At 38.5% G+C, this 22,419-nt stretch overlaps 1 protein-coding gene across 4 annotated transcripts in view; it reads left to right on the top strand.

Moving 5' to 3' along the window:
• Window positions 1–22,419, top strand: part of zdhhc13 (zDHHC palmitoyltransferase 13) — a 191,333-nt gene that overhangs the window by 12,534 nt on the left and 156,380 nt on the right. For 2 of the 4 annotated variants that reach the window (XM_073859808.1, XM_073859805.1), the window contains exon 2: window positions 5,813–5,924. The exons of the other annotated variants lie outside the window; for them this stretch is intronic. In XM_073859808.1, coding sequence (XP_073715909.1) covers window positions 5,874–5,924 — 51 coding nt within the window. In that variant the 5' untranslated portion in view covers window positions 5,813–5,873. The remainder of the gene's footprint in view (window positions 1–5,812; window positions 5,925–22,419) is intronic. 4 annotated transcript variants of the gene reach the window in all.

Consider the following 22,419-nt stretch of genomic DNA (forward strand, 5'->3'; position numbering starts at 1 on the left):
CTCAGGAAGCAGCAGTAGCGACAGAAATGTCATCATAAAACAGGTAAATCTTATGTGTGTCTTTCTTTCAGAATGTCATTTTAGAATCATTGCGACATGTTGTCTCTTCTATATTTCTGAACTTGGACGGCTGTTTCACGCGGTTCAGATTTAAAGCGCTAATTCAACAGGCAAATGACACCACACCGCGTCTGCATTTTAAACTGTGACAAAACTATCGCTCGCATTTAAAAATGAATGAAACGCGCGCCGTGATGGTGCTTTGTGCAAGATTTATAGTCAGGTTGAAATCCGCCTATCAAAAAGTTGCCCCAAAGAGATGCGCGCGGACTCGTTGCATGTTGTTCTCCTGAGTCTGATATTAAGCTATGCAGAAAATAAACCTGCGTTACTCAAACTCGTGACAATGACGATACACGAGAAAAGCAACAGACCTCAAAATTATAAAGTAGCACAACGTCTATCCCCAGCAGAATAGAGTCTTTGTGCCATTCACCATGATCAGTCATCTTTATAAACTGAAAGCCCTTGTCTAATTCACAGTAAAATGAAAATATATTACACTGCAAATACCTTAAAATAATATTATTTTATTTTTATTATTATTATTATTATTATATTAATATAAAAACAAACTCTACTTTAACAAAAAAATGATGCATGTTAATATAGTATCATGGCTGTGTGACAATATGGTTTGTTTCTATATATAAAACAGTTCCAGTCCTTGATTCTGATTGGTCATCAGTTGTACTTTACTCCACTTTGCGTTGTGCCTAATACGAAAAGGCAGCCTCTCGTACCTTACTGCTTAATTAAATATCTCTGTTTTACACATTTAGTATTAGGGGGTCCCTGCTCCATGCCTCTTTCATCTAAGGGGTCCGCGACCCAAAAAACGTTGAAGACCCCTGTTATAGAGCTTTCAGTCTTTTCCATGGCACTTACATTTCTAACAATCTGAAAACCCCTGCTTTCATGCAAAAACCCCCAAAATAAGAGTGATGACTAACTTTAATATCAAATACTATTCAATCGGAATAATGACACATTTGCATCATATTTACATCTGAAACGGCATGTTTTCCCTTGTGAAAAAAAAAGTGCACTTAAGTGTGTTTATAAATATTATGATGAAAGTGTACTTTATTTAAGTTAAGCTTAATTAGACATTATTAAAAAGTGCATTTTTAAAAGTGCACTTAAGTGTGTTTATAAATATTATGATGAAAGTGTACTTACTATAAGTTAAAATTAAATACATATTATTACAAAGTGCAGTTGTAAAAAGTGCACTTAAGTGTGTTAATAAATAGTGTCATTAATAGAGCCCGACCGATTTATCGTTTTGCCGATTTTATCGGCCGATATGAGCATGTCGCAGATATATCTGTATCGGCGTATACCCGCAGATATGCGCCGATATGAACGTTTGTTACAGAACACATTAAATGCATTTGAAAGATGTAAGTACTTGTTTGTCCAGCAGAGTGCGCCATACTGGTTGCTAATGGTGACCCAGATCACTCACTGTAGTGACACCAGCCAATCCCCCACCCCCTTCACTTCAGTTCAGTCAGTCAGTCTTTCAGTTCAGGTGGCATGGAAGCAGTCACGCAGTGTCTTCTTCACAACATTGTTACACCTGGTATTAAGACGCGCTTTGGTCGATTGGATTATAAATGGACAAGAGAGACGCTTTTCCGCTTACATTTGGTGTTTTTAATCCGTCTCTTTGTCGACTTGCGAGTTAAAACGCAAGCGGGAGAAATGACGCGAGACGGAGAAATGACACGTTTAAACTACGCGCAGCCGTGCACTTATATATCACTATATGAGATTACTGCTGCTTGTGTTGCTCATTTCAGAGCAATTGATTCAATAAGCTCGCGCAACTCTACACCCTTGCTAAATAAAAGAGGCGGAGCGAAGACGCTTTATTTTTATAAAAGTCTAAAGTTTGCACGGAACCCTGGGTTTGTGTTATAAAAACGTTGTGCACAACATTAAACATAGTGTACATTAGTATGTGCTCCGTCAAGCATTGTCTTCGTAACTGTGAGTGGCTAACGTTAACTAATTTGTGAAGAACACAACTTACTGTAAAGCTAATATTAATCAATGACTTCATAAGTTTCTCTTTATTACGTTCTCGTCAAAACTGCAAATGATGCAAGTTTTATGTATTTTGTTCTCTTTGTGTTTTAAAGTTATTTATAATAAGTCAAGTTTACTGTTTAGTGCACTGGGGGCGTATTACAGAAAAGTCCTAACTTTAAAATCTTATCTTAACTGTTTGGTAACCATGGTAATTTCAGTTAGGACATCATTTAAGACAAAAGCTATTACAGAAAGACGTTCCTAAATGCATTATCTTATCTTAACTGCAGATAGGAAAGTGGTATTACAGAAGCATCCTAACTTGACAAAACATCCTAAAAACGGTCTTAACTTTAGGGTAACCTCACAGGTGTCCTAACTTAAAACTTTAATGATAGCCAGCTGAAACAATTACATTATAAAAGAACTGCGGGAGAATGACATTACATTTTTTAACAAAGTGCAGCAATGTTTGTTTTTGGATTACTCTTTGAATATTTTTTACCTTCACACATTCACATAATCAAAATTTTTCTCACTAGTGGAGTGATCTTTCAATCTCTGTCATTCCTCATTAAAAAAAAAACAGTTAAGTTATCTTATCCGTGAACACTTGATGGGATCGTAATGAATACAGGACACACTTGACTCAGCATCTATTTCTTCTCACGTCTCGATGAAATGTTGAAATTAGGGATGCACCGAAATGAAAATTTTTGGCCGAAACCGAAAACCGAAAAAGAGGAAACCAAGGCCGAAAACCGAAAGCCGAAACACCGAAAGAAATTATGCCAATTATTAGTACTACCATTGCACTTATGGTATTTTTGTGTGTAATAGAAATGGGGTCAACACACACAATTTGAGAAGAAAAATAAGCCAAACAGCATGTGGCCTAAACAAACCCAACTTCAGTTATATAGGCTGAAGGATTTGTTTGATTAATCCTTTGGTGCTTGTTTGCCATGCAGTAAACATTTAAAAACTGAGATGTGCTAGTTGTGGTTTTGTTTTAACGTTAATGTTACAAAATGCTGATAAAAATGAGGGCATTTTAATGCACAGTAAAACCCCGAATTGATCGAAGGCTCAGTCAAATGTGAATATCTTCTTTATTTAGTCTGACATGTTTTTGTTTAGAAAGAAAATCATATTTAGCCTACTTTCTCCGGTGAAACCCGTTTTTCTCATTAATGCCAGCTGCAGAAAAAACTCTGCTCTGTTGTTATCCAGTGAGAACAACAAACGGATCTAACAAATATATCTGAATTTAATATTATGTTACAAATAACGCCAGCTGGCTTGATACATTATTGCTGAGGGTGCAAAGTTACGAGCTTAATTTAACAACACTTCACAAAACGGAGCTATTGTTTGCTGTTATGGCATTTGCAGTTATCGGGTTTGTGGTATAACCATATCCACAGATAAAATAAACGTTCTCCGTTTCGCTTTCCATGCGTGTCTCGTGTCGTTTTAACAAAATAAACTAGGCTATATAAGGAAGCGAACAAATCTCTCATCATGCACGCTGATGCGGCGGCGGAGAAGCACGTCTAACACCCGGTATTAAAACTGTAAAAACTTAAATGAGTCTGCAATCTGAATTACCAAAACAATCAGAAATACATACATATTAATTTCCATGTATATTTTATATTAAAGTCTGTAAAAGACCGTACAGGTGAAGTGAAAAAGGATTCAATGAACAGTAGCCGTAATGCTGCGGTGGCGGATTAAAAACATTTGAATATCATTTCTTCCCCATTCTAATTATTATTGCAGATCGAATATTTGACCATTCGTGCACATCCCTAATTTTAAAAGCAATCATGTTAAATGTCTGTTATTCTGGATGTTAATCTGAACGAATGTTTAGTCGGAGCTTGTGAAAACTGTACACAAATGCCCAGAGAAACTCTGCGGGTTTGGACACACACATTACGGTCGTGGGCGGGAGTGAAACTCACAGGTTGCGGAGATCCTGGTCAGAAATTCGGCGGACGCGGGTTTGAGAGAAATCTAGTCCACACCGCAGATATGTTACTTCAGACAAGCACGTGCAGGTCGCGGTTTCTGTTTGCGTCATCACATTATTTCGGCCGTATTTTTTCGGTGATAAAAGTCTTTCATCAAAAGTCTTTAAACATTTAGCAAATGTGACTTACAAAAATTTAAAAAATTATTCTTCCTAAGTGCTAGGATACTATTGTACATTTCAACTAGGGATGCACCGAATATTCGGCCACCGAAAATTTTCGGCCGAAAATGGCCCAAAAGTGGTTTTTCGGTTTTCGGCCGAAAATTTTCGGTGGCCGAATATTCGGTGCATCCCTAGTTGAAATGTACAATAGTATCCTAGCACTTAGGAAGAATAATTTTTTAAATTTTTGTAAGTCACATTTGCTAAATGTTTAAATTGAATGGTAACTGATAGATGATGTGCTAAAACACTAATAAAAAAACACAGACTATGATTACTATGAATTTAATAAAATGTATTTTTCTGCCCCATTGAAATTAAAAGGACAATTCTTTTGTTTACTGTAGCAGCAGCTCACACTTTGCTGGTTGCTTGGTAACAGACATGACAGTTGATAGCCGAACATGATTAAGTGATTTGGGATTTCCTAACTAGAGATGAGATAAGATTTGGTGAGATAAGATGAGAATCCTAAATCAACTTAAGATTTGCTTTTGTAATATGAATTTGTGAAAAATCTTAATTTAACACATCATATCTTAAGTTAAGACCTAAGATAGAAAGTTTCTGTAATACGCCCCCTGATATCCAACTAATTTTGGATAATAAAGTTTATTGTTATTCTTGCCTATAGTACATATCTTTGTCACATCAATATAAGTGTTGGATCACCACATTTGTGAGTGATCACCACATATGTGAGTGATCATTGCATTGCATTGTATTTATTCATATACAGTATATTATGTTAAAGTATATAGTGTATTCTATGTACAGTACTTTAGTATAATATACTGTAGTATATACTGAACTATAATATACACATAAAGAATATCGGCCGATATATCGTTATCTGTCTTTTTTTACTCCCTAATATCTGTATCGGCATCGCCCCAAAAAAACGCATATCGGTCGGGCTCTAGTCATTAAAGTGTATTCCATTTAAGTACGTTTAAGTGGTCTTTAATTTATATTATATTATATTATCAGCAAGTGCACTTCTCTAAAAGTATACTTTTATTATTTTAAGCACACAAAAAGTATTCTTTCAATACCCTTAAGTACGCTAATTTTTCACAAGGGTTATTTAAGTCTTAATGGCTTGTTTAATTGTGTCATTAATGCATTTTGCACAACAACTACATTATCATATAAAATTAATGTAATTTTAAATCCATAAAGTATATAAACAACGAAAATGACATAAGCTATAGCCACGTAATTGATTTTAATGTTCAATAATGATTTTTAAAAATATGTTTAGATAAAATTATTAGAGGAACGGATTTTTGCATTAAATTTGACCTCATGTGAGCATGTGAGATTCCGGGCCTGGGTGAACTCTGGCGAACTTTGGCGTTGTGCCAAGAAGATAAATCTCTACTAATATAACGTTAAGACGGTCACATTTAAAACCATACATTTTCTACACAGAGGAGGTTAACTGCACATTACCGTACTGGGGTTTGGAAATGTTGTGAGCGTTTCTAACACGTTTTAATTCCTCAGATAGCCAAATGCAGCAGCAAGCCAGCAACAGCAGAGAGCTCGTGAGCGCGCCCAGACGGTGATGACGTCTGCGACTGCTCTGACTGCAGCGCCAGCTGCCGCCAGAATAAAAGTAATGTAACATGATCAAAACACTATCAAAACGGCGAAAATCTCCGTGACAAGGATTCAGCACAGAATGTATAATATTGTGCATATTAAACAGATTAAAAGTCAAATAACAGATTAATGGACGCTTATTTGATTTTGAGGTTGGATGCAAAATCCATTGGCTCAAAAAAACCAAGGGGGCAGGTGCCCCCTCAGTTGGAATGGGCATGACGCCTCTGCTCTGAGGCTATTTTGGGGATTTCCGCCTGGATTTGGCCTACCCAATTTCAAAAGCTTCTCATACCAACAAGCAGAGGTGCACATACAAAAGTTTGGTATCATTTTACAGGAAACCCTTTGAAATTACATAAAACACTGTTAAAAGTGCTCAACGTGGTTGTATGTGTTGTTAGTCCTCTAATAAACACAAAAATAAATAGGCGCTTTTTGATAGTTTTTTTCTAAAGTCTGTATTTAAAAGTGTATAAGTCTGGCCCTGAATGGTAACGAAACCTGCAGACAGTTTTGTTTGATTCCAGCAATTGCCAGCTTACAGAGGAAAAACGATTTTTTTCTCTATCGTTATAAATGCAAAAGTTATTTTACTCCAACTGATGGGAGGAATAATACCCTTTTTGTATTTAATTTCAGCCTAAACATATTTGAAGTGCTCCCATACCCACATACAGTGGAATAAATGCAATATCTTTATATCATTTTAAAGAAAACCCTTTAAAGTTACAGAAAAAGCTGCTGTTTGTGACAAATAGTGTTATTTATGTTGTTTTTCATATGATAAAACACCAAATTTTCTTTTTATGTTGTAAATACTGTCTTTGATAGTGTATAACTCTGGTTCTGGGTGCTCTAGCAGACTGCAGACAGTTCTGGTTGTTAGCAGCAGCAGACAGTAAACACCCCAAAAAAGAATGATCTCTTTAGCATGTCACATTCAAAAGTTATTCTCATTTTACTGAAGTGTGTGAAAATACATTTTTCATATATTAATTTTTTGTTTTGCACATATAATAAATAGCAAGGGATTATTCATGCACACAACCAAAGAAAATGCTGTGAATGGACTCATTTTTTAAAGTAGGACCTAAGAGAAAAGATGGTGTATCATTTGTGGCTATCTGTGATATCTGAGGCAGTTCATACTCAAGTTTCCCATATGTTTACAAAAGACCATTTTTTACCTCATAATTCATTCGACGATTGTTGGATATGTGATGAAAATAATGCTGCAGCCTTATTCCTGAGAGTGTGAGCTTTCATTTGATATAAGACTTGCCCATGTTTGTCATACTTGAAAAATATGAAATATGTGAATATTAAATCATTTAAAAAATTGTGTGTGTGTGGGGGGGGTGATAGTGTAAATTAAGTGTAAATAACTTTCTTACAGTAAAACATATCTCAAAGTGATGCATATCTGCAGAAAGTAGAGACTCTAAGCTTTCAAACAGTATCTCATATGTGGTACTGGGTCCATGACAGACCATTACAAATTAGGGGTGTAACGGTACGTGTATTCGAACCGGACCGTTTCGGTTCAGGGCTTTCGGCACGGTGCACACGTGCACCGAAAGGCCGAATGCATTTTGTGTGCGCCTGTGCGGAACATAATACGTGCGTTTCCGCACGAACATATTAAGTGGCGGAAGTCTCCTCGTTCAGCGCAAGTCTTCTGTCAAACATATAACATAATTCGGCCCGCAGAAAGATTTTTATTTACTTAGTTGTATATCCGATTGATTATTGATGTAAACGTTTACGTGTCGTATCTAAAAGCGCATGTTAAACGCGTGTCAACGCGCTGCTTTGTTCTTTCAAAAGTGAGTGAGAGGTTGCGCGTCTTTCGTTGCTACGCATTCATGAGACGCACTTTCTGTGACAGCGAGAATAAGGAATGCGTGATCAGAATTTTCATCTGCATATCACGTCAATCATATATCATTGTCACAATGCGATCAGCTGGTCGGGACAGAGAAGAGCTGTAACCCGGGCTTACTCAGCTGTTACTCAGCTGCGGAGGGGTTCGTAAGTAAAGTCACAGCTTACATTGATGACACAAACAAAGATTAGGAGAAACGTGCAAAAGATCAAAGATGGCTATGTATGCAGCTCACTAATCTCAAAATGAGTGTATAATAAGTATATCATCATGTTGCTTGCTATGCAGTTACACATAGAGCAGTAATATTATTTTTATACAGAGATGGTACATAGCCAATTCAATACTGTGAGGTAAACAATCCAAAATAAATCAAAACAGAACATTTTTGGTGGCAAAAATGTAGGCTAATTGTTCATAAATGTATTCAGGAATTGAATTTGTTAGTTCAAGGTTTTAGTAGAAAAAGTTTAAGAGAAGGTTAAGAAAAGAGTTACCTTCTGTTATAAAATAATGTAAAAAAAGAACTTTGCAGTAGTATTTTATTTATTATTTTTTCATTTTATATATATTTTATATGTTATATTTAATAAAAAAGTGTTTAAAAAAGTGTAAACAAATTGTAAAAAAAAGTTTATAGTAATAAACAACCTGCAGTTTAATGTTTGCATTTTTCCCTTACTGTACCGAAAATGAACCGAACCGTGGCTTCAAAACCGGGGTTCGCACCGAACCGTGATTTTTGCGTACCGTTACACCCCTATTACAAATTACAGTAATATTTTATATTAAGTCAAAATAAGATAATTCTGGACCCGGTACAGGGTCCCAGAGTTAAAGAAGTTAATTCTAGTGATGATTTTGTGATTTGATTTGTTTTCCACCAGGCTGTCAGAGTTGATTGTATAGTAATGCTTTGGAAGAGGTTGGATTTCTTAATTGATTGTGAGAGGAAGGGGAGATCAAATTTTGTGGCTGCAAAAAATGAACTCAAAAAGGCACTTGAAGAAGTTGACACAGAAAGTTACTGCATTCTTGTGGAGTGTGGGAACGTCAGATCAGAACGATGAGGTCTGTTTTGAATTCTATACTTTCATCTCATCCAGTGAAATTGGATGATACTTCTTTGCGAACATTTCTTTATGAAGCAATGGCAATTGTGAATAGCAGACCGCTCACTGTTGATTGTCTAACTGACCAAAAGAGTTTGAGACCAATTACTCCTAACCATTTACTCACACTGAAATCAACTACTGCTTTACCTCCACCAGGAGAGTTTAAAGAGGATGTTTATGCCCGAAAAAGGTGGCAACAAGTTCAGTATCTATCAGAGCAGTTTTGGAGTCGCTGGCGCAAGGAATACCTTGCAAATCTAGCTGCCTGACAAAAATGGCTTGTTCCTAAAAGGAATATGCAAATTGGTGACATTGTTTTATTTAAGGTACAGTGTGTACATTTTTGTGGCATCTAGTGGTAAGGTTGCGCATTGCAACCAACGGCTTAGTCCACTGCTCACCCTTCACTTTTGAAACGCATAGAGAAGCTACGTTAGCCGCCACGAAACAAACATGTCATCGTCGAAGACAACTTGGTAAAAAAAGTTTGTCCGTTAAGGGCTTCTGTAGAAACATGGCGGCACAAAATGGCGACTTCCATGTAAGGGGACCCTCGGTGTATGTAGATAAAAACAGCTCATTCTAAGGTAATAAAACATAACGGTTTATAAAGAAAAGTTTTTATACACCCCTAATCATATAGTTTTGTATATTATTTTGATTTTCTGTAAAGAGATTCTTCTAAAAATTACACACTGCACCTTTGAAAATTGGGATATTTATGCACTGGTTTTGTTCCAATTCTAGCCATGGGTAATTGTACTTGTGTATATTGATCCATTTAACTAAATACTGTAATTGATTTGCCAGGAAGTAATGATGGAAGTTTGGAGCCTCAAGCCCCCCATGTGATTTTTTATTTTGTAGTGTTGAGAGTGAAATTCTGGGTTTTTTATTTTTCCAATAAAATTGTGTTGTTAAAGAATTAAGAGTTTTGAACCATTTATCTGTAGGAGTGACGGGGATCATAGAAAAAAGGTAGTTAATTTGAGGTAGGGTTTTCATCTTTACAGCGGCTATTCTTCCGATTAATGTTAGTGGATGTTTAGACCAGCGTTTATATTCGTCTTCAATTTTCTTAAGGAGAGGAGTGTAGTTGAGAGTGACATACTGGGGGAAATCTGAATCCCTAGGTACTTGATGTTGCCTGTGTGAAGGTGGAGGGAGGGGTCCTGAGCTCCAGAATCCCATGCATCATCTGATAGTGGTAGTAAAATTGACTTGTTCCAGTTGATAGTGTAATGTGAGACAAGTGAGAATCTACTGATAATATTGAACGTTTCTTGAAGTGACACTCGTGGGTTCTGTAGATATAGTAAAAGATCATCTGCATATAAACTGATTTTGTGTTGTACATTGTCTACCTGAATTCCTTTGATTATGGTGTTTTGTCGTATTGCTGCTGCAAAAGGTTCAATAAAACTGGCAAAGAGGGAGGGCGAGAGAGGACATCCCTGTCTGGTGCCCTGATGTAGTGTGAAACTCTGTGAAGTAATTCCGTTGGTGGTGATGGTGGCCCTGGGTGATGAATACAGTATTTTAATCCAGTGGATGAACGACTCTCCAAAACCAAACGTGTGAAGTGTATTGAATAAAAATGCCCAGTTTACCTTATCGAAGGCTTTTTCTGCGTCAAGTGAAATGATAATTGTTTTCTGTTGTCTTACTTGTGATATATTAAATAAATTAAAATGTCTACGGACATTATCTGTAGCGTGTCTATTTTTTATGAAACCTGTCTGATCTGGATGAATGAGTGTGGGGGTGACTGTTTCTATTCTGGTTGCTAATGCTTTGGTGATAATTTTCAAATCAGTATTTAATAATGAGAGAGGTCAGTAGCTTGAGGGATGAGATGGATCTTTGTTGGGTTTTAGTAGTAATGTCATGGCTGCTGTATTCATGTGTGTGGGTATGGTGGATGACTTTTTAGGGTTTCGAGCACGAAGTGCTGAAAACCTATTGTATTTGTCTGTTTTATTATTATTAGGGGTTCAAGCCCGTAGGGCTGAAACCCTATTGTATTTGTATGGATTTTTATTATTATTCTATTTATTATTTTTCTTCTGCCGCAGAACGGATCGTGCAGACCAAACCTTAAGGCCTAGAGACTTGAGACTTGGCCAAATGGTAGGACCCAATTTGGGGAGAGGTTGATAGAGATTGGCCTATAGGTGGCGCTATAGCGATAACAAACGCGTTGATGCTCATAACTCCCACAAATCTTGTCCAAATGTCAAGTGTCTTATATCACTGGAATCCTTGCGTCAAGACGAACAAAACGTATATAACTGTAAAAGAAAAAATCCTACCTGTTTGCATGACAATAACTTCATAAGAAGAGTGAAGTCAGTTCCCTCAACAGATTCTTCTCAAGGTGTTTTTAGTGGCAGTACGAATGCAGTAACTTTAAGTGTAGCTGGAGAAGGGCAGACTACAAATACTAGGGATGTCCCGATCAGGTTTTTTTGCCCTCGAGTCCGAGTCATTTGATTTTGAGGATCTGCCGATACCGAGTCCCGATCCGATACTTCTATAATACATAAAAAAAGAATAAAGAACAGCAAAAAAACAGATCCAGGATGTTTCTTATGTCATGCCGCATGCGTTGCTGTTCCTGTGTGGAGTCAAAAGAGTCTAACTCTGTGCCAGCACAAAACTATAGATGTGTTAAAAATAATGAGAATATATATAGTATATGTACAGGGGTTAAATTGGGATTTGTTTTGTGGGGAGGCTCTGTTGGGAGGGAGGGTTCGAGGATAACATGTTTTATCCTGATGACAGCAAAGCCACTGGTGTGTTTCAATGACATTTTGTACCTCTGATATGATTTTAAGTTTCCGTTTTAAATAGAGATGTTCCGATACCATTTTTCTCTTCCCGATACTGATTCCGATACCTGGGCTCAGGGTATCGGCCGATACCGGGTACCGATCCGATACCTGGGTGTGTCTCTGTATAATATACAGCTGTACATACTACTAGCCCTGTATGAATGGATATAACTGGTTTATGGTGTGCTTCAGACTTATTCCTGTATAAAACATTAACAAATACATACAGTGAACTAGTATTTTTATTATCTGAAAGACATTTAACAGTAATATTTATTTTTCTTATGAGAAAATCAGCCACAAATCTAACACTGTAAACTGAAAGGCTGTTTTAGTTTTAGAATTATTGGAAAAAATCTGTGGAATTCTTCGGGATGGTTTTAAATTAAAGAATTTAAGCTATTAAATAGTACAAAATTGCATCTACAATAATTACTTTTTAAAGGCTTACAATTAAAATGAATACACCGAGTCATCTGAATTAAACTGGACCAACATGAACCAGATAATGTGCTTGTCAATATAGAATTATAGTTTGTATCCTAAAATGACATATATGATTGTTAATATATATTATAGCAAAATAAAAGCTTGTGTTACTACGTTCTTATTATGAATTAAGCACGTATGAAGATAATGTCGTCATTTTTACAACGCAATGTAAACTAACAAGAGCAGTCTTGTAAACTGATTTGAAATGGTGATGTGTGCTGACTTTTGCGTCACATAGACGACAGAGACAAGTAAGATCTGCGGTTAAACTCAGTGGTAAGTTTTATTTCATCTCATATATCAAACGGTTCATACTCTTATCATTAAAAACAATCACAGCAAACAGCACGCGCAGGGTTCATGTATTTGTCAATGCTGCTCACAAACGCATGAGGGTATGTGTGCTTGTTGTCAATGACATCTCAAATCTCAAGCGCGGCACAAAATGGCGACTTCCATGTAAGGGGACCCTCGGTGTATGTAGATAAAAACAGCTCATTCTAAGGTAATAAAACATAACGGTTTATAAAGAAAGGTCTTTATACACCCCTAATCATATAGTTTTGTACATTATTTTGATTTTCTGTAAAGAGATTCTTCTAAAAATTACACACTGCACCTTTGAAGGATGATGATTTGCCAAGGAATCAGTGGAAATTGGGTAAAGTGGAACAAACTTCTACTTGCTCTGATGGACTTGTGTCGTGGAATTTTAGCTGCATCAAATAATACTCACTAAGAGTGAAAGTCAATGATCACACAGACACACTGTCGACAGAATTTTCTTTGTCTGAATTTTATATATTCTGCAGAATAGGCTCTCACTCCCTGGTGCTAGAAGTCTAAAACCCAAGAGCCCCGATTACAAGGTTGAACACACATTTATAGTAAGATGCTGAAACACGAACAATCATCCGTTTCTACGTCATCTAGAAGATAACCTTCAGTTTGTCAGTGATTAAGAACATAAACAGTTAAACATCATATAGGACAGCACATGATGGTACATGATGTTTAAGTCCTTGGACATTGTACTTGCTGAAAAGACAGAAAGAGCATAATTCTGTACGTTAGCAGAAAAACATAATCTCCATATGCATCACAATTTATGAGCTTATGATTGTAATAAAAAAATGAAAAATAGGATGAATGATATGAAAATAAAAGCATAATAAAAAGCCCTCCACTACACTCCTCCCTTTTTATGATTTATTCATAACTTCATTTACTGTCATCGTTACGTAGCTCTGGTTATTACCCTTAACCATAGTGTACATAGAGTTCTGTGCAGTTGCAAAAGCAAAAATGCACACACATAATATGATCATGAACCTCATTTTTTAAAGAAGAAAAATAGTTTGTTTTCTTGGAGAAATTGAGCACAGTTAGAGTTGGGGTCGTGAGCCCTTGATGATTTTGGATTGAGCACAGTTAGAGTTGGGGTCGTGAGCCCTGGAGCACCGTTAGAGTTGGGGTCGTGAGCCCTTGTTGATTAATTTCCTTTGTAGGTTCGGGTTTGGTAGGACCACACGGTGCAGTCGTGCCAAGCTATCCTGCTTTCTTGTTCGAATGAAATTATCTTAGTGTCCAAATTAATGTGGGTCTCAAAGCTGGTGTTGTAATTACAGTTATTAAGCTGCAAGCATTGTGTCGATTACCCACATTAAAGATTTTGTGTGCGTGTTTCCAAACCAAACCCAGAATACTGGAGTCGTCCTCCAATACCTTGTGAGCTGTTGCAGTTCTCTCGTGTCGTTCTTCGTATAAACTTGCAGTATACAGGTATCTGTGGTTCCCACCAATACGAAAAAGTGGTCCGTAGCAGTCGACTAGCCGTCCTCCCTTTGGTTTACACCTTGCAGTCCAGGACCAACCCTCCGGCAATGGGCAACGTGCACCCAGGTGGCACGCTCCGCGACCTTCATGGCGGTGTGAGTCCTCCCACCGTCTCGCCTTCCAGGATTTCCTCCTCAGGTTTTTCACCAACACGAAATCTCCTGGTTTGATGTTGTGCAAAGGTCCCTCTGCGGGGCGTGGTAGTGCTGCTTTAACCTGTTTTGAGATATTTTGAAGGATAGAAGACATAGAAATACAATACTGCAACATGTCATTTTCATTTCGAAGGGTATCACCTGTCGCCCTGTGTGGCTCCCACCCCTTATGTGGTGGTCTACCAAAAAGTATTTCAAATGGGGACAATTTTGTTCGGTCTCTGACCCTCATTCTCATGTACATGAGTACCAGTGGTAAGCACTGAACCCAATTCAATTTTGTTTCTTCACACATTTTGCTTAGTTTTGCCTTGATGGTGCCATTCTCTTTTTCCACTGCACCTCCACTTTGTGGGTGGTAGGCACAGTGATTGGTCAAATTGATTTGCAAAAATTTACCCACATCTTTCACCACTTGGGCAGTGAAGTGTGCTCCATTGTCACTGGAAATTTTGTTTGGGATTCCCCATCTAGGAATAATGTCTTTCAATAGCATTTTTGTTACCCCAGCACTGTCTGCATGTTTGGTGGGTGTGGCTTCAGTCCACTTTGAAAACATGTCTGTCATCACCAAACAATAACGTTTGCCCTCTGCTGGTGTCAATTCAATGTAATCCATCATTACATGTGTGAATGGTCCCTCAGGAATGGGATGCCCCAAAGGTGCAGTTTTTACCCTTCTTGCAACACTATTACCCAGACATATATGACAGTTTTCACAGTGTCTCTGTGCTACAGGAGAAAAACCCTTTGTGAACCAATTTTGTGCCATGGCTGTCAGCATTCATCCTTTGGACACGTGGTCTAAGCCATGTGTCAACCTAGCAAAATGGGAATAAAAGTGTTTAGGTAAGCAAGGTTTTTGATTTGGGCCCATCCAAATCCCTTCAGGAGTTTTGGTAGCTCCACACAATTTCCATAGAGCTATTTCTGTTGGGAGAGAAAATGTTTGCATGCTTATTAGTGACTCCTGTGCTGTTTCAGCTTCCTTTTCCTGGGAAATCTGTGTAAGAGAAAAATCTACGTTAGTGGACATGAGAGAAGCTTGCTTTGCCGCTGCGTCCGTGCGTGCGTTGCCTCTGGACACCACGTCCTGTTCCTTGGTCTGCGCTTTGCATTTGCACACAGCTATTTGAGAAAGGAGTAAAATTTGCTCTAGGAGAGCAGCTGTCAGTAAAACCAGCAGTCAATGTAAATGGTTTTAGATTGATTAGTAGCAAGTTGACAAGCTTGTGTTAGTGCATGCAATTCATCCACCTTTGCAGATTTGTGAGGTGGTAAGCATCCGGATTTCACTACTTCAACGTCAGACACACCTGCCCACCCCATCCTATTCATGCCTCTGTCATCTCTGGAAGAGGAACCATCCACAAAATATGTGAGGGTGCAATTAGGTATGGGTGTGTCAGCTAGGTCAGGCCTCAGTGTACATACTTCCCGCAGGGCAGACAAACAACAATGTGGTGTACCTTCATCAGGTGTAGGTAACAATGTCGCCGGGTTCAGAACTGTACACCTTTCAACTGTGACATTAGACATTTGTAACAATGCACAGGAATAACGCAGCCACCTTGCTGCAGACAAGTGAGATGTGCGCTGTTCAAGCAGTATGTGAGACACAGAGTGAGGGACCTGCAGCTGCAGCTGTGCGTAACCCACAAACTCACTGCTGGCTTGTACAGCTTTCTCTGCAGGTGCCACTGCCCTGAGACATCCTGGTAGGCCCCTGGCCACCGCATCAAGGCGACCTGAAAAATATGCAACTGGTCTCAACTTGTCACCATGTTCTTGCAACAAAACAGATGTCATACAGCCATTTCTTTCATCCAACATTTGAACTAAAGGCTTTTTTGGATATGGCAGCCCCAAAGTGGGTGCCTGCTGTAATGTCTGTTTTAGTTCCACAAATGCCCTTTCAGCCTTCTCTGTCCATTCTACCTCCTCTGATAGTGCCAAAGGTTTCTCATAAATCATGTCATGCAATGGTTGTTGCATCTCAGAATAATTAGCAATAAAAGTTAGGGGTGTCCATGGTTAACCGATTAACCGTTAAAAATTGTTTAACCGTGTGAAACATTTTGCTCGGTTAAATGGCATCAATGGCGTGCATTGAATTTAGTTGTAATACATTTTTGCACCACCAGAGACCACCAAAGCGCTCCCAGACATTTGTAATGTCCACAAGTAGTAGCAGTTTTCTAATATGAAGCAGGCAAAGAAAAGCACAGCGTGGGAGCACTTTAAAATCGAGAATGACAGGGCAAAATGCAAGTATTGCAATGCAGTGCTTATATACTTCATGTACAACAGAATTTTCCCACCGGTTAATGCATACAGACGTGCGCATTTTACATTCACTTTTGAATTACGCAATTGTTTAAATGCAGCGCTTGCGTAAGCAGTATTAAATCGCGTATGAATTTGCGTGCTTATGAATAAACAGCTGGTTTAATTAAGTGTTTGAGTCAATGTGCGCAGGTAATTCTCGCAGAACTCGCCAGTTCCAAGCAGTGCAACCGGCTACTCCTCTATAAAGCGCTGCTTGAATGATGGGTTTATTATTTTTCTTGATAAAAATACAACAAAACTATCTCGCTTATATTAAACATCATATATGTGCATTATAACAAAAACGAGTAAGCACGCGGCTTCTGCTATCGTCTGGTCATTCAGCTCGCCTCGCAAACTCTGACAGAAATAAATGAAATCTGACACCTGCTGCTTTATGACGTGACGCGCATTCAACTCCGCTGTGAATTCATGCAGCAGACACATTCAGTTATAAGTGTTTGCTCTCTCTAACGAAGCTAAATGATTTAATTACAAGAAAATATCAAAATGACGGTGAAAGACGGTGTCGGGGTGGGCAAGTGATCTAACCGGTGAGAGGCTGAAGCACCGGCAATCACCGTTTCACCGACTATCGCGGCAAACCCAGCCAACACCCGGGCATCATAGAGAAGCGGTCGCGGAGCCTGCGATTACCATCGCCCAGCCAACCATCCCCGCGAACGCAAAAGTCAGTGACATACTTAAGCTGCTCTGTCCTTACCACTGCGTTTTATTTCTATAAATTAATTTTGTTTTAAATGTGGTCCAACCAGTTATTAAAGGTGTTAAAAATTAATAACTACCCCTTTCTTGTGTGTCTGTATCTCTGGGTTGCCTTGCGCATAATATGGTTAACCGAGTATTAACCGCTAAGGGTGTCGGTTAACGGTTAATTAAAAACTTAAAAACGTGCAGCCCTAATAAAAGTCCTGCAATATGATGTCATACCCAAAAATGACATTACTTGTTTCTTTGTAATGGGTTTTGGTATCTTAGCTATCGCCTCTTATTCTCTTTGGAGAGAGAGACTTACCCATTGGTGTAATTTCATGTCCTAAAAAGGTTACTTTGTGGACTGAGCACTGGACTTTCTTAGGGTTGACCTTATGACCTTCCTTAGCTAGATGAGTGAGCAGCCGTATGGTGTTGTCTGTGCACGATTGCTGAGTCGGTGCCGCCACCAAGAGGTCATCCACGTACTGCAATAAAGCAAAATCATCATCCAACACAAGTTTCTGTAATGAACAATGCAATTCTGGGTTGTAAATCGTGGGGCTCTGGCTATACCCCTCAAATGTACTGACATTAGATCCAAACTTAAAGTGCTGGCTAATGCTAAGCGGAAGTTTTCTAAGATTGTTATTCACGCCGGCACAAATGACACCAGACTTCGACAGTCGGAAATCACTAAAGATACTATTAAGGAGATGTGTGAAATTGCAAAAACAATGTCAGACAATGTAATATGCTCTGGTCCCCTCCCCGCCTACCGGGGAGATGAAACACATAGTAGATTAGTGTCTCTCAATGGCTGGATATCAAAGTGGTGCCCTCAGCATAATGTAGGGTTTATAGACAATTGGAAGCATTTCTGGGGGAGACCATTCCTCCTAACCCGAGATGGCCTTCATCCGACATCAGAAGGAAGTGCTATACTTACCAGAAATCTGATTAACACTCTGGGGTCGACGGCGGCGTGGGCGCCACAAACTCTTTATTTTTCAATCACTCCGCAAAGAGAGTTAGATAACTTTGCTGATTTTGGACATACAGATATGATTTATACATCATTTAAAACGTAAAAGTGTCTAGTTTTTTTTCTGTCCACTCCCAATAAAAACAGAATGTTGTGCTTTTCGCACAATTAAGAAAACAAACATGATGTGCGTTTTGTTCTCTCTCCCTCAGTGAAGTCCTTTCAGAAACACGTCAGAAAAATTATCTGTAACTTAACGAATACTTGACATAGAAACAAAAGATACATGTCTACACAATGCTTGGAATGTCTGCTTTTGGAAGATGTAAGTGAAATCGAAAACAAATATTGTAATTCGTTGTTTACTGTCTTAGAAGAGTGAGATGTACCGTCTTTCTCGTGTTACTGCATTATCTATAATGAGCCACGCCCCGCTCCATTGAAGAGAAGAGCAGAGATCATCCATATTCATTAGTCAACCCCAGTCAATGGAGACTTCGTCTCTGTAGCCATTCAGTGCTGTGTTGAGTTTTAATCCAAGTGCTGGTGACATGACATCTACTTGTTTACTGACTCAGACTGTATCTTAAGTTATCTTCAGACGCGAGTGTGTGCTTCATCAAACAGACGCGATCAACATCCAAACGCACACACAAACACACGATACCTCATATTTGACGCGCTTTGTGGTATCATTATAAAATATGCGATTGTAAACATCACATCTACTTGTTTACTCGCGCCTAAAGTTATCTCCAAACAGACGCGAGTGTGTGTGCTTTGTCAGTGACACGATGTCCAAACGCACACACAAACACACGATGCCTCATATTTGACGTGCTTTGTGGTATTCCTATAAAAGGTGCCATTGCAAACATCACATCTACTATTGTTTACTCGCGCATAAAGTTATCTCCAAACAGACGCGAGTGTGTGCTTCGTCACGTCAGTGTGACGGGATCGATGTCCAAACGCACACAAAAACACATGATGCCTCATATTTGACGCGCTTTGTGGTAAAATTATAAAAGATGCTCTCTCGCCTGTAAATACAAGTTATCTCCAGGCGCTTATGTTTTCTTTGTGCTTCCGTCAGACGCGGTCGACGGCCAAACGCACACACAAACACACAATGTCTCATATTTGATGCACTTTTGTATTAAGACGCATCTAAACACATCTAAAACCCTGTTTGTTCGCGTATATCTCTGCACAGTAAGTTTATTTAACGCAGGATCACGCATGGGAAGGCATTTTTTTTGTGTTGCTTTTACAAACAAACACGTAACAAGGCGTCATCTTACTGCCTAAAGGCTCATTATGCAGCTCATTATGCAAGTCTTTTGTTCTTCAGCTGTCAATCACAGATTATTCAAGAGCTTCCAGCCTCCTTGCATATTGCCTTCCTAACCAAAAAGTGACTTTGAATTTGTAAATCAATATATTGTCTTTTGTAAATGAGTAAGCAGAATGATTTTCACATAATTTTAAAGAAAAAACTCTAGACTACTAGATCCTGTTTTGAAAAGTCTTGGGAAAACATGTTTAGTATGGGTTTTTTGGACTTAAATCAGTCACTAAAAAATTTAGCTTTTTCAAAAACCACGCATAAACATTTTTCTCTCAAAAATACAAACATGTACATACATGTTGATCATATAATATAGTAACCCAGTTTGTGCTGAACACAGTGTTATAAGACTTTTGCCATTATTATGTTTTTAAGCAACTGAAAAAAGCACAAATGTCAGTGCATGTCAAAACTTCTCCAGGGCCCTAAAAACCCCTTAGACCCCAGAGGGTTAATAGTCTTTATTCTGATATAGTCTGACTATCCAGGGCCCAGGTCAGGAAACAGACGGATCATCTTAACCGTCCGTCTGTTGGCTGGCATAATATGTCAAGATCTCATATATCCCAGCACTTCGAGTCGATCTTACCTGAATATCAACACATTTCAACTGTATCTGTTCCCCGAACAAGCAAATACAGAGCACCGCTTGCCACATCACGTACAAATTTGATTAACATAAAATTAGAAAACAATACATCACCAGATGAACCTCGAATGTTAAAATTCGGCCTTCTTAACATTTAGATCGCTTACCAATAAAGAACCTATTGGTAATGAAATAATTAATGACCAAAACTTAGATGCACTCTGTTTAACAGAAACCTGGCTTAAAGCAGATGACTACATTAGTTTAAACGAATCCACCCCACAAGACTATTATTATAAACACGAACCTCGATTAAAGGGGAGAGGGGGCGGTGTAGCTACAATATACAACAACATTTTTAAAGTTAACCAAAAATCTGAACTAAAATTTAATTCATTTGAACTAATGTTATTAAATATGGAAATAACTGATCGTAACAACAAACACCTTTCTATTCTCTTAGCTACAATCTATAGACCTCCGGGCCACCATGCAGATTTCCTTAAAGAAATAGCAAATTTCCTGTCTGAGCTTATAGTCACTGTAGATAAAGCTCTTATCGTTGGTGATTTTAATATTCATGTGGATAACTCAAAAGATGCATTAGGACGTGTGTTTATGGATGTTCTAAATTCTCTCGGTATTAAACAAAACGTGTCAGGGCCCACGCATACTCGTAAGCACACATTAGACTTAATTCTGTCACTCGGACTCAATATTAATGACATCGAAATATCACCTCAGAGTGATGCAGTTTCTGACCATTACCTTGTGTCATACACTGTACTTCTTGATAGGATCACTCAATCCACAACATGCTACCGACTAGCCAGAACAATAATTTCCACCACTAAAGATAGCTTTATTAGCACTCTTCCAGCCCTGTCCCAAATGAAACATGTAGCAGATAACTGTGACGATCTAGATACTGTAATAGAAAACCTGAACAATGTCTGTTCTAACACACTGGATGCCGTTGCTCCCATTCGAAAAAAGAAAATCAAAGAAAAACCGCCAGCTCCATGGTATGACCATCACACCGCAGCTCTTAAAAAGGCAGCTAGAAAAATGGAAAGAAATTATAGAAGCACAAAGTTAGAGGTATGGCGTGCAGCATGGAAAGAGAGTGTTAAAGAGGCCCTTCCACATAAAACCGTTTTACTTGGATTTTTTGATATGTGTTAGGTCCATGTGTGTTTGTGTTGTGTCGTGAATGTGAAATTAACTTCCGCCTCCTCTGTCAGCTCTAGCCACTGAAAAGAAATAAGCGGAGAAATCAGGTCAGTTTAAAAATCTTATCAGTGTGACGTGGAACTGATCGAGGTCATTAATATTCATGAGCTGTTCAACTTGAGCCCGCGCCCACATATTACGTGTAGTTGAGTTAGTTTTCATAACAAGTTACAGCAAGGATGGCTAAACGTCAACTGTACCGTAATCGGGCCATTGTTTTTCGTCGAGAGACATCATTCCTATTAAACGAGGGAATCATAACAGTTGCTACATATTTGGATGTTCAGAAGAACGCTGGATTTGAAGAGAGACTGCGATTAAAAAGCGGATCCGGACAGAATGGCGCAGCTTATGTGAGTAAAGCACTTTAGTACTATGTGTCACTGTAGTGGCCGGTGTTGTGTCGAACTCAGTTCCCCCTATGTTCCTCCTATTTTTCCCTTCAGTGTAGTGTTTTTATGGTGTTTTTATCACGTTATAGGTTTTATTATTCATATATTTAAAGTTTTAATGGCTACTGAGATGTATATGTGTGCATTTCTGTAATGTATCTGTATTGTTCTTAATGGTAAGTCAATTATTTTTACAGTATGAATCATATTATATATTCCGAAGGACGCGAATTCATGCTGCACACACGTTGAAAGGGTTTATGATAAAAGACACGCACGCGTGTGTGCGAGTAAAACACTTTAGTACTTTGTGTCACTATGAGTTCTCTTTAGAGGGACGCGATTCACGCGAATTCATGATGCACACGCATCGAATGTGATAAAAGACGTGTGTGTTTGTGCATTCATTACACGTGTGTCGAAAGGGTTTGTGTAAAAGACGTGTGTGTGTGTGTGTGTGTGTGTGTGCATGCGCTGCTACACGCGCATCGAAAGGGTTTACGATAAAAGACACGTGTGTGTGTGTGTGTGTGTGTGTGTGTGTTTTTGTGCGTGGGTTTACGATAAAAGACACGCGTGTGTGTGTCAAAAGG

Source organism: Misgurnus anguillicaudatus, chromosome 21 (assembly GCF_027580225.2).
Source record: "Misgurnus anguillicaudatus chromosome 21, ASM2758022v2, whole genome shotgun sequence".
In the NCBI taxonomy this organism is placed as follows: domain Eukaryota; kingdom Metazoa; phylum Chordata; class Actinopteri; order Cypriniformes; family Cobitidae; genus Misgurnus; species Misgurnus anguillicaudatus.